We start from the raw sequence: 13,649 nt of genomic DNA, 5'->3' as shown, positions 1-13,649 counted from the left end.
AACAGTGAAGTTAACAGATACCACCTGTGTCTCTCCGTCAGCATGACTGAATCTTCTGTAACGAAAAGCTGTCTGCCATGGACCCACATCCAAAGCCTGCTGACATTGACAGTGGTCATCAACTCTGCCAGCCTTCTGGATACAGCTTTGTCATTGCTCTGGCTACCCGTGCACGGATCCTGCATGAACCACTGGACACATTGTGAAATTCAGGTCCACAAAGACGCTGTCAACAGGTCAACTAGAGTAAAATATTTGCATTTCAGAGTAACAGTACTTATATATGCTGCCTAGTTATTTCTTGCTCTGATTTGCCCTCGTATCACTAGGTTTTTGTTTGTTTTTCAAAAACCGAGAAGACTTTGTTGGTTTGGTCAGGAAATTTGTCTAGACAGTGCTCACAAAGCGTATTTGCTCACATTTGACATTTTCACAGGGTGGGTAACAAAATGGAAGATTAAAGTTGTTAAATTCCACAGATGGCACCTAACTCAGCCACCTTATTTTCAGTAGTAACGAGCATCCAGCTTCCAGGCAGTTTCTGAAACAACACAACAGTGCACCTACACGCGCGGCACTGCGGGATGGGAGCCTTGCACTTGTGTACTCAGGGCCAACCGAGACCTCTAGAACTTCATCCATCTATTAGGACATTTACTGCCTTGAAAGAGTTAAATATGCAAGTGCTATATCGTGATGCCTTTACATCCAAGAAACGTAAAATGTGGCAATATAATGGAGCACGTGGCTATTTTACCTATTCAACATTTACCTGTGTTTAACTAGAAGAGGTCTCTAAAATGCTGCTTTTTAGCAGCTTGAAGGTTGAGAACCACCTGTAAACATTTGCGGAACAGTCTCTTTCTAGAAATAGAGACTCCTAAACAATCAACCTTGAAATTTATCATATATTATATTATATTTCCAGTGTAATTTACAGATCTTGTTTAGTACAATGAACCAGACATGCTGAAAAGGTAGGATTTTTCCAGTCCCCTTTTATATGAAGTACAATAAAAAAGGCACATGATTATTCACCATAGGAGTTGTGCACCAGTCAATAACTTAAAGCTAAAAAGCTACCCATCAGAGAACTCTCTTTATGAGGCAGTACTGAGATCTCCCCTTTCAACCATAGAAACATCCGTCTGTTAATTCCTCTAGGAGAGCTTAAGGAACCCACTTCTTTGTCACGTTCTGATCTTCGCAAGATTTCCAAATCAACAGAAAACTCTTGTTAAGCTTCCCAGGTCGTCTGCTGGAGCAAGGAAGAGTCAAATAGGGCGTGTATGCGTCTGCTTTTCTTTTTCTTCTTTTTTCCTTTGAATGCCCAACTGTGGAGGACTCCTGAGAGCCAGGTCCTGTTCAAACTGATTTGCTTTAAGACAAATGCCTTGCAAGATATGGCACACTGAGCAATGGACAACGGCAGGGGAGGCTGCTTCCCAGCCCCAGCAGTCAGTGTCGGCCATGTTTTATCCAGTTTCTAATCATCCATTTTTGCCCCGAGCACCTTTGTACGACTAATCTGAGCCCAAAATTTGCATCCTTTGACATTTCCACTTCTAGACAGCGGCCAGTGTCTCTGCTGATGATTGGACCATTCTGAGAACAAAACAAAACAAAAAAAGAAAAGAAGGATTAGGAGAAAGAACAGAAAAGGTGAAAAGACTAGAAGAAAAACAGCGCTAGATCTCTAAATCCTTAGAAAGCACTATAAAATGTCTGGAAAGTTCTGTATATATCAAGTGATAAAAGTCCCTAGAAAGTGCTAGAAATTTCAAGGAGAAGCTATATAATCCATACAAAGTGCCCAAACAATTCTGTGATAATTCTACATTTAGGAATTGCTAGAAAATTCCCTAGAAATCACTTGACAATCTCTAAAAAGCACTAGAGAATCCCTACAGACCCCAAGATAGAGGAAATCACAGAAACCTGTAAGAAAGCTTTGGAAATCGTAAAAACTATTTTAAAGCTCTACATCTCAAAATTCCTAGAAAGAGGCTAGAACAATCCTAGAAGTTCTAGAAACAAAAATTCCTAGACACTCAAAAAAAAAAAAAAAAAAAAGACAAGCGTGTTCTTGACAATCACTACAGAAAATGAGAATACTCCAAGAAAGGATAATTAAAAATTCCCAGAAAGCACACCCCAAAATTCTTAGTAATAATAGAAGAAGATTCCTGGATAGCACATGACCTATGGAAAACATATCTGACTATTTCTATAAGGCATAGGGGGGATTCCTAGAATAGTCCTGTAAAGACCTCCTTGTCTTTCATCGAATTTCCTCTAGAGCAGCATTCCTCTTTGATTTATCTCCGCAACGCCCCCTGAGCTCGTCCATACCTGTGTGAAATCCCAGAACCTCTGTGCTGGCCTCAGGACATCCTCACACTTCTTCAGAGTCGGTGTCCTGCCCTTCCCATCGTCAACGAGGCATTTGGAGTCGGGCAGAAAGGCCGTGGAGCCCAGCGGCCCCAGCTGCAGGACGCCTTCCGAGCTGTAGCGGACAAGCTGGGGAAGAAAGGAAAGGGAAATCTTTAACCGCAGCCCCAGGGACTCCAGCGGCGGGACACGAAGCCGACCTGCAGCTGCCTTCCCTGCCGGCTTCTGCCCCAAGTCCTTGGGAGGTCCTGCTGCGCGTTGGGACCTTTGCGGTCCAGCACACGCTGCTCAAGGGCAAAGCGTAGGAGACTTGTTTTACCAACACGGGATCTCTCATAGGACACAATATTCCCTTCTTTCACCTCTGCTCCCCACCATTCCCTACCCACTCTTTCACTGCAAAAGGGCAATCAAGAAAGTGAAGGAATCAATATGTAAATCATACGCACTCAGCAGGAATTGATTTAACAAGGACACGATGTCAATTTGCCATGCAGTTTGTTCTTAAGAGCTCTGTTAGAGGCTATTGATAGCAACAAGTCTAATTAGTTTTTGTAAATAAGTGTTACTGAAAAAATCCAACCGTGCAACCAATATCCAAAAATATTAAAAAAAACCCCCCATGAAATCACGAGGGTAATAACAGCAAATTTGCTAACATATGCTTCAGGCCTACATAATAAAGAATCACAGTCTGATATTTCAGTTTTGTGTAAGGCTTAACTGTTCTGCAGTTTAGCCATGTGGTAAATGCTACTGGCTGTAATTAGAGGCTTCAGGTGAGGGCCATTTATTATTTTAGAGGTAGGGTTGGTTTTTTTTTTAATAAAAAAACTTAAGCAGGCACAATCATTCAAGCTAAGTTTTACAGGAGTGTAATATTTTTCTTTAACCTTTCTTCTATTTTAAGTGATGATTTCACTTGCCTCAAGTGATTCGAAGTAAAATGGCCCTCAAGAAAAAAAAATCCCTACGTAGAAGGTGAAGTAAAAAACGTGGTCTCTTATAATCTCAGCATGCCAGAATATATTTTATTACATTAATATTGGACCAAGGGAAAATATTTAAGGACATAGAGAATATCTGTTGATGGCTCTTGTCGATCGGGACGAATTGTCACAAGATGGAAGAGAACTGTTTTGCTGTCTTCACAGCAGTATTTTTCTGTAAGCAGAGGGTGGCTGCCCCTTTGCCTTTGGGCGAGAGGGGAAGGTGACACTGCTCCTTCTCCGAGCGCCTGTGGGAGGGGACACAGGCAGCGCAGAGCCTGCAGACCCCGCGAGAGGAGTCCCCACATCTCAGAGGCACTGGAGGAAAAAACTCTCTTCCTAGGAACACACTGGGGACCTTGAAAAGTTTCTTGCAACCCAAGAAGCCACTAAAGAACTGCTGGATGACAGTGGCCCTTCATCCCGCAGTCTCTGAAGGAAGGTTGATTTCAAACCCTTTATTCTGCCTCTTCCAGATCTGATTGTTCTCTACCACAATTTGTTTCACTCTGTATTCTAATAAAGCCTCAAAGCCTTAAGGGTGGTTTTAGGATGCTCATTTAGAGGGAAAAGGCGCTCTGTCTGCTCACTCTATCATGTTGCACCAAGATAACTATGATAGCGATGGAGTCCTCATTTATAAGTTGCCAGAATTAATAAGCAATCCCCTTAATTACTGCTACTTCCTAGACAGTTGAGGGGGGGCCCGTTGAGGGAGATTTCAAAGCACATTAAAGCGAAAATGCACAATGATAATTTGGCAACAGGCCAATACATCAAATCAGACGTGTCTACCTCTCACTTCTTCTGTGTTTAAATCCAGAGTCGTTACACCAGCAAAATATTTTGCCTTTCTTCCCCCAGAAGTAAAGTGAGGCACCCAGGCACCAAAAGACTGCAAAATGGAGTCGGCTACATGGCTTGTACGCTGTGAGGCAGGATGCTGCGGGGTGAAGATCTGAGCCACCAAAGAAATGCAATTATCGCCCAGGAAATTCACTGCCTGTCTGGCCTTATTGCTGTTATATGGCTGAAATGACTTAACAAGAAAGGGAAGGAAGGTCAGAAGTGCCTGCCTTTTATTGGATGCTACTGACCAGCGCATGAGATATCATTAAGAGTCAATCAAAACCCCTCGCGTTAGAGTCTAGCTTTCTACAGCCATCCTTATTAACCTCAGAAGAATCGTGCTGTGAATAATCATATCTTGCTGGTGGCAAAAAGAGCATGGTCTGCTCGCTCCCAGACCAGATGCCCTTTGACAAACGACGTGTTCCATTTCCCCACCTGCCACTTCTGTTCAGAGCAACCATGTGAAGCGCAGAGTTAGAACAGAGTCTCCATCAGAGAAAACAGAGGGATAACCACAGGAGGATGCTCCTTGGGATGAACAATGTCATTATCGAGGTGCTGTCTATACACACTAAATCAGTACACTTTTTTTTTTTTTTCCCCCTTTAACTATAACGATACAGGGGACCTATGTAAAAGAAGCTCAAGCAAAGTGATTCAAAATATGAATATACTGCCAGCTCGGACAAATTAACTTCCTTTTTTCCCATATAGAGGATGGGGGAAAAAAAACCCACAACCCGTTTTTTTAGAAAAAGTAAAACCTGTCTGTGTATTTCACACTTCTCATATCTAATGGGTACCCAGCAGAGTTCAGATGAACTGCAGGCATGGCTGAAACTTACACTGACTGGGAAATGTGTGCATCGTGCAGTCTTTATTATTCCTCTGCAGGTCCCAAAATACCATCTAGGAACCTGTTTGGCTTTGCCTTATCTAGATAATCAGAACCACTGTTTATAATGGGCTACCTGCTCTGTAGTCCAGGAACAATTTTCCCTGTGGTTTAAGATGAGCAGCATTTTCTGTACCGATATTAAAAAGGTCTAAACCATTCTTTGTCTTTAGAATCTCAATAGCCAGAATTGCATGTGCTCTGCATCGCACTAGCCATGTGTTTGGGAAAGACATTGTTATGCAGAAGCCTGTCAAAGCACAAAGTACCATTTCAACTGGGGCCTTAGAAGTGGAAGATACACTAACTCTATTATAAACTGTCTCCACTATTGAAAGTGGCAGTTGTGTGACAGCTCAAGAGAGTCAGAGATGGCTCCGTGCAGGAAACTGCTATCTGTACAGTGACGAGACAAATGGAACATCATGGGCTTAATTTTCCTCAATCTGTACTTTCCACCAAGAGTTCCCACAGTCATAAAAACGTTAGCCTAAAATAAAAAAAAAATTCTAAAAAAAATCCACAAACAATTATCTCAGTTCAGACCACATTACACAGTAAAGCTTTAGCGCCTGCTTCTGCAAAATCACACCAGAAATTAAGGTTCAAGAAACTACTACGCGATTAATAACATCTGCCTCTAAAGACTTCACATCGTAACTTCCTAGAGACAACATAAACTGTGAAAATAAAATAAGCATTAAAATAAGTTGCTTATTACTGTAGGCTAGAAAGCAGGAACTGGGATACAGAGCCAATGAAATAGTGAAAATTACACCTGCTGTGTGAAAATTACACCCGAGCGCCACTACCATTCCAAACAAGGAATAACCTCTGAATTTGCATTAGAACTGTGGGCATGATACATCACACCAAATCCATTCCCAGTGCCAGCCAGCCAAAATCAAATGACAAGTCCCCTTTATTAAGGAATATTCAATCCCAGTCGTTAAAAAAAATGTCTGTGCAAGTCTCGCTGGGCTGAGAGCCTTCTGTATCCACAACTCCCATGCAAGCTGCAGAACAGAAACACGGTTTTATACATCGCATGAGGATGGGCCTTCACTCAGTTTTTCTCTTTTATCTGAGAAAAGCTGAAGGATCCACATAAACGACACTGAAGCCAAGTGCTCTATTAAGTTCTCCAAGATCTAATCCTGATACTATCTGCAGTACCTATGATAACGTAGGATAGTTGTCCCTTCAACATTCAGAAATCTGAGCAGAATGGAAAAGATGTCAAAGGTTGTTTATCAAAGCCACTGTATCTGGTTCAAAAATAGCGAGCGGTGCTGCCTGATCCTCCAGGAGCATCAATGTCATAAGTAAATGCCAGCTTTTAACTGAAGGATCGGACTTCTGCAAATCCATTCCTGCTAATTTCCAGCCAAGTGAAAAAAAGCACAAAATAACAGCAGGTAATGGTTTGTAGGAAACAGTTGCACGGGTGGGTCTGGTAGCTTTCCACACTACGTTTAAGCCCTCTCTCTCGCTCTTGTTCTCTAAAGCAAAAAGAAATCTTTAATGATCCCTCAGCCCTGCAGGTTGAGGTAAGCTGTGAGCTGACACAGAAACTGAAATGGCGAGCGATACCCGCATCCGAATACCTTAAATCTCTAGAATACTTGTCACCACAAGACAAACAGATCACAAGTTACCAAACTCCCAGGTTTGTTACGGCATCCTACAAGTTAAGAAACTACCTTTTCATCCACCCTGCTCTACGCAGTCAGCGTGCAACTCTGAAAAGCCATAGTTCTACCAGGCAAAACGTTAAATATCTGCCCTCAGGCAACAGTTTAAGTAAAGCCTTTCATCTCCTCTTATTCCATCTGTTTGCGTAGCTGCGAGCTCCAGGAATCTGAACGTGGAGATCTCCCTTCCTTCTGCTTGATCTCAGTGCCAAGGGAGTTCTCGCTCTCAGCCTGCAGTGCCTCCTCTTTCTCTTGCTGAGAAAAGGGAGGAGAGGAGGGCGGAGGAGGAGGCTGTTCACGGGGCCCTTCTATCCCAGGATGCCATTTTATTAACTTCTCCTCTTCTTTCACATGCCGTATAATCAGCTGCACATCACAGCATTCGAGACAGACTCTGAGACTGTGAATATTTCCACTGAGGCTGTAAAAGTGCTCTCAGATGGTTCAAAGCCTGTGTGTCCTATAGTGATTCTAAGGAGCTTCCAGAACAACACATTCAACTCTTGGGGGGTTGTGTCATCCGTGTTGTCCCTGTATCATGTCCCCCCTGCCCCTCCTTTTTTTAAAAAACCCCTTGTTTTACAACGAAAGGGTGTTATGCAGTGCTGTAGAACCAACGGGCTTTACAGGCGATTGTACAAGCCACGCGGCATGCAGGGGCCAGGCAGTGCAAGACCCCAATATATCGCTTTGTTTCTGAATTCTCTCTAGCCCTGGACTGTTTCCTATTGCTCTCCCAGAAGTATTTTGCAAACGTTTTTTCTGAAAGGGGTTAGATTCAAACTGCTGATCTAATGAACACATATAAAAATGACACTACTTTTCTGTAAAGTGAGTTTTGGAATCAGCTTAGACCTGTTAGCTTACGCTGACTGAGCCTGAGTCAAATTCATTATGCTAAATTGATGTAAACTCAGGCTAAATGCATTCCCGATCATCCATAAAAGATCTTGCCTCTGTTTGAATAGAAAAATTTAAAAGCTGATGTCATTGAAAAGATGTGATTTATCATGGTAAAAACTGATCTTGAGAATACACATAGGGAAAGGTATTTTGTTCATGGAGCCTGGTAACGGTGGAGTGATTTTATTTTTCACTGGTAACGCAGGACGCCACCATTCAGAGGTGTGCAATATGCAAGGGAAACAGAAGGGTAAGAATTAGAAGAGAACAGCATTTCATCACAGATCAGTGAACAGTAATCTTATTCCTACCTCAGCTTTCTTTGAACACTTGACTGACTTCTGTTGGTTTCAGTGGAACCAGGTGTATACTAAAATCACCGGTATTTTGCTTGTCAGAATTGAAGAGTATGAAAACCAAACAAGACCGTAGCTGAATAGCGAGACGCTTTCACACCAGTAGGACACACTAAGCACCAGTGATAACCTAACTGGTGAAAATGAGTTTCATGTTTATATTCATTTATATTCAGCAGGCATGTACAACTAACCCAAATCTCAACTCGGTAGGGGCATGTTATGCCCTGTGCTTGAGATGAAAAATGCCAGAAACTGAAAGCTAAACATAACAGACAACTGTGCTCACCCAGGCTGATTAGAAAAGGGGCTTTAAAAATGTTTATTTAATATATTAAAACGCTCACTGTCAACACCTTTCATGCTATGTGCTTAAATATCCTTGATTGGGGTTTGTGCAGCTGTGGTTCTCATACTGAATTAATTTTGTAAATTGTGGAGAGATGATAGAAGTTTTCCAGCTGTGTAATCATTAATTAACTTGGCTGCATTTGAGTGGCTCCAACCCATGCTTGTCTGTGAAACACTCAACTTAGATAAAACATCACCTCTGCCTTCTGCTTGGTGTTTCTTACAGAATGAAAACTTTTTTCCTTTTTTTTTTTTTAAAAAGAAAAAAAAAAAAAGAAATGGAAAGTTCTGCAGGATGATTTGGTAGATTAACTGTTTGCTGTTCCCGTACTTAAACAATTCTCACACACGGGAGATGCTTTGGATTTCAGGGGTTTTAGAAGTGACTTTCTCTTTCTATGTGTTTATACAATGCTAGTAACAAAAGGGCTCTAGCTTGTGGCTGTAACGTAAAGACTACAAACAGCTTTTCAGGCTTTTCCAGAAAATTCATGTAGACAGGATGCCAAGACCTGTAGCAGAAGCAAGCCAGAGGAGATTTAACTGGTCGCTACCCAGCTTCGACTTCTTGGGCAGTGCCTGCTTCGCGTATGGTTGTTTGCACCGGAGAAGAGCTGCCCGGTGTCTAGTCCATGGCCCACAATTCAAAAGGCATCATCTACCCTGCAACGTATTTACATCTTACTAAAAGGAAAATGACCTGTTCCTTAATGGAAAAAATTAGTCAAAGCTGGATGCTGGGAGGTGAGCTACTTTATGCCCCGAGGTTTACAAGAGTCAGTCAGGAGAAGCTGGTCACATCACGCTTCCTTTCAAATAAATTCACAGTAACTTAAGCCCTCATCCATTTTCTTTTTCTGGAAGTCAAACATGTTCTATGAACCAGGAGCCATGGAGGCAAACAAGTAGGTTAAGGGCTTAAATTGCAAAATAAATTGCAGTCAGAACCATTTATTTCATTACTCTTCTCAATGCTGGCACGATGATAGGAGATTAGATGTTGCAAAGGGACTTTCTGGAAGTACTTCAATTTGCACATTTCTGGTCAGAATCAGAATGGAGCAAGAGACTGAGCTCTCTCTGAGTGTCGTGGCATCTCTAACTAGAGTCTTCTTGAAAAGCTCATTTACATCTAATTAAGCAACACTATTTTGTTACCTTACTCAAAGGCTGCTCCTTCTGCCTCTACTTGGAAAGTGTCAGTCAAATGTTCCATAATGATCCTGCCAAAGGTGGACATTTTGTCAGCAGCAATTACTGTCTATCTCACTTTCCTCTAACAAGGTATGACTCTTCACCCGCTTGCAATTAAGCACAATAGGCAATATTTATATTTTGCGACTCATGTTACGCCACGGTGCTGTACGAGCCAGGACTCCAAATCAATATATGTATTACCGAACTTCAGACAATTGTGAAGTCCATGATAAGGTCAGGGTTTATTTACGCATGAGAACGTTCATTAACATAGTTTTGATTCTGATAGTACTTCCAAAGAAACTAGAATTACATTTCAGAGAAGCTTAAGTCCTGGATTTAAATAGTCTCCAACTTGTATTTGAAAAACAAATAATATCACTATGACCATGGAAAGAAGAAATGTATTTTTAAAATCTTCAGATATCTCTAAGAAAATAATAATACGCACAGGGACTGACAAAAAAGAAATCTTCTATCTTAGAAAAGTATTAACTTAAAAGAGATTCTTAATTCCCTTTGAAGTTGATGTGCTTAACTTTTTGCCTACTTGGGGAATCACATCAGCAGCTCGCTAATTCATTTCCGCACAGGAGCCTGTTGGAGCAATGAACAGGTGATTTAAAGAGATACTATTCCTAGAACAAGTCAAGCCATAATGAGAAGAGCTGCTCACTCGCACACACTGTCTAAATTCATTAATCTTCGGTGGGTCTCTCTGTTATTAAATTATCATGATTCTTCTGTTTTCCTTACTGGCATCTTCAATGTATAGATTCATATGCTGAACAACCTCGGAAAGGACACCCAAAACGACTGGAGATATTTTCCAGATATTTTCCTTTGCAACTGCCAAACTCAACTCCAGTGCACCAAATTACTTCTTGTTTGTTCTGAAAATTCTTTAAGCTAAAAGTTTCTCATTAGTAGGGGAGTTTAACCCTTTACCTGAGAGGACATTCCATGGCAGGGATAAAGGATTGCTTTGTCATCCTCTTCGGCTCCCTGATCTAAGCAGTAGCCACTAGCTTTGCTGTTACGCACCTGTAAGCGGACCAGAAAGGAAACAGTCGTATTAGAAATTAACCTGTACGATGCAAGTCCACGCCAGCCAAGTCTTGGCTGCACTACAGCTATTGAAACAACTGGTATGTAAAACCGTCCTCTGAGAAACACATGCTTATTCTCCAGATACGGCAGGATGCGAACAGTGAATTAGCTCCAGGAAAAGATATTACTTGGACAACCTGCTGTCTTTCCAGACCTTGGGTCAGAGTTATATTTTCAGCAATTACTCAAGGATCAAAACCCCATAAAATTCACTCTAAGAAACCAGGCCAAATTTTGCTCCAAATTACCCTTATGCAAATATAAATTTTGACCCTATACGTTGAGAGTGTGACTTCACCAAGTGGCACAGGAACTACCCAGGGCTGGCGTTGGATGTGGCACCCCTTTGTTTGCTCCTATTGCTTATATAAAAACAAAAAAGGCATGTGAAAAAAAAAATTGAATTGAGAATATGGTATATGGGTACGTACAGAAGTGACACAAGGCACATCGCTGTAAAAGGATGCAGCAATGATGAGCAATGCTGGAAGGCTTTTAATAGATTTAAAGTGTGGGTTCAGGGATCCAAATTCATGTGCCTCCCCCGATAAGATGAACTTACAAGTCTATAAAACTGGGCTGGAGCCCTTGTGAATTTTCAGGCCTTTCTTTCTCTTTAGACTAGAAGTATTATGCACATATCTTAGACGTGGAAAAATTTTACAGGTGTCTTAAACGAGAAGTTATTTAGATGGACATTTTGAAACAGTCAACGGGTCAGTTTTGGTTCAGATGTGAAGTAGTTGTCTATAATGTGGAAGTAGCTCCTGCATGCAATCTTGGAAAAATCAGTAAATAATCTTTCATATCATAGTGTACGGGCATAACAGGGAATCTGATGGGATAAGGGGGCTCAGCAACAGTTAAATTTCAGGTGGTTTATTTTATGACTCAGGTACTATAAAGGCTAAAGAAGATGAAGACAGTTTTATGACACGGCTTTAAAAAATGCGAATTGAGTCACTAGGAGATATATTTTTACTACTGTTTCAATCTGTTTCACATCTACTCAATACATTTATTTTCCTTTAAACTCACTAAAATCCAGACACCTTTTCCTCCAGGAAAATAACCAGAAGAGAAAGTATTTAATAACAAGCTTGATGGCATTTATGATGAAGCCTCTATTTTTTTCATTATAGGCATGTAAGACTGAAAGGGAACGATGCCAGTTTATCCTTGCTAAATAGCTTGTGTGGCTCCATTTTATTATACATGTTAATGAATTAGACGCTTGCATCACTAAACTTCCTGTTTGACTCAAGAACCCTCTATGCGACCACTCAACAGAAACAAACTTCTTTTTCGAGCCCAGCTTGCTAACCATCTGGTATAATTGACACAACATTGGCAGTACTGCCAATGTTCTTCGCAGTTAACAGCCTTCTCGGAGCTGACAGTTACTAATAGCTCCTGTTGAATTTACTAAATGTCTTTCCTCAGCTACTGCCAGGGATAGTTATATTAGGATGCAAAGTGGTATTATGCAATAAAACTTGCACTTTGTATCAATATCTGAAGCGCCTGACTTATTTTTATAGGGAACCAATCAAATGGAACAGAAAGGAAGAACGCCCATTTAGAGATCTCCTGTGATAATATATTGCCTTTGGATTTAATTGTAGTTCAGGCAGACAATTAAAACAGAATCTTAAAAACATTATGCAGCAGGAAGAGCTCCTAGAACTTCGCCCCAGTTCACAGTCCTTGTATTATAGGCACGTGATATAGATTTGAAGAGTTACAGAAGGCATGTCTGACTTTAAAGATCAGGGTTAAGCGTATGTGGGAGTTTTGATTGTTCACAGAAGAGAAGGAAATGATCCAGACAACTGAGGTGAACCAGAATGTCTATACATTCTAACGCGTTTGAATCCAGCATTTTATTGGGTTAAGTAACCTATCCACTCAGCTACCTCCAAGTAGGTGTTCCAAGGTCTTACTCAATACTGGTACATAAGCGTAAATGAAAATACAGAATCTGAGCACAAAGCAGCAAAATTGTTTTTCCTCTAATGGCTTTTTCATGATGAGATAAAAGACCTGCCAAATGGTAGCCTCACCTCATAATCTGAACAGGGCTATGTTGCTTTTTATCCTGAACAAGGAGGATTGCAAAAATTAATTAATAAAGTGAACATAATCCTTCAAATAGTTTGACAAAACCCAAAAAAGAGGTGGTTCTTTACCTAAAAATGATTTGGCAAACTCAACTGTTCTCATTAACTGTAATTATTTTAGCTCTCTTGACTGCTGATGTTTTCTTGATGATGTCCGTGGCATCCTATTTGGGAAAACAATTACCTCAAATTTCTGTTCTCTGAGATGCTCTATTTTAAAATGAAAGCCACGGAGGTTGCATATCATCGTGAGAATGATTTCATCTGATGTACTCCAATGAGAGGGACAGTGCTTCTCAAAGCTACACTTCTTAGTGTTGATTAAAAGCAGGCGAGGGCGCTTCTGTTGCTCCTGCTGTGTGGACTTGAAATCGCTCTGTACATCCTGATACCCGCCACTAAGATGAAAGGACTGCACTAATGCAGCCATGATATATTTTCAAAGCCATACAGTACCTCTCCGTAAGTGACTGTATTATTATAAACCCTCATTTCAGGATAGACATTCTCCAAGTACCACTTAAAACTCCGGCACTGCAGTCGCTGTCGTAGAGCTATTCTTTCAGAAACATCTCCAAAGTCAACTCCAGGGTTCTACAAAGCAGAAAAATAAAGAAATCTCACTGCATTGACTTTACGGTTGTTTTCTTTACTGAAACCAAACTGGAGTTCATTTTGTACACCAAGCTGTGTTTCCCCTCTCTTCTGTTTTGTAAGTAGCAGCTCATCAGACAGCTGTTGTTGAGAGCAGACAATAAATATTAATGGAAGTCAGTGGAAAAAGAAGGATA

At 41.0% G+C, this 13,649-nt stretch overlaps 1 protein-coding gene across 4 annotated transcripts in view; it reads right to left on the bottom strand.

The window, feature by feature from the left end:
- Positions 1–979: 979 nt before the first annotated feature.
- Positions 980–13,649, bottom strand: part of GALNT9 (polypeptide N-acetylgalactosaminyltransferase 9) — a 252,854-nt gene continuing 240,184 nt past the window's right edge. For 3 of the 4 annotated variants that reach the window (XM_074606360.1, XM_074606359.1, XM_074606363.1), the window contains 4 exons: positions 13,315–13,452; positions 10,577–10,672; positions 2,353–2,520; positions 980–1,605 (listed from right to left, as the gene is read on the bottom strand). In XM_074606360.1, the coding sequence (XP_074462461.1) occupies positions 1,459–1,605; positions 2,353–2,520; positions 10,577–10,672; positions 13,315–13,452 (549 nt within the window). In that variant the 3' untranslated portion in view covers positions 980–1,458. The remainder of the gene's footprint in view (positions 1,606–2,352; positions 2,521–10,576; positions 10,673–13,314; positions 13,453–13,649) is intronic. The other variant, XM_074606362.1, reaches the window with a different exon arrangement.

Source organism: Larus michahellis, chromosome 13 (assembly GCF_964199755.1).
Source record: "Larus michahellis chromosome 13, bLarMic1.1, whole genome shotgun sequence".
Classification (NCBI taxonomy): Eukaryota; Metazoa; Chordata; class Aves; order Charadriiformes; family Laridae; genus Larus; species Larus michahellis.
Note: the sequence above shows the minus strand (reverse complement) of the source record. Positions and strands in the feature narration are given on the sequence as shown.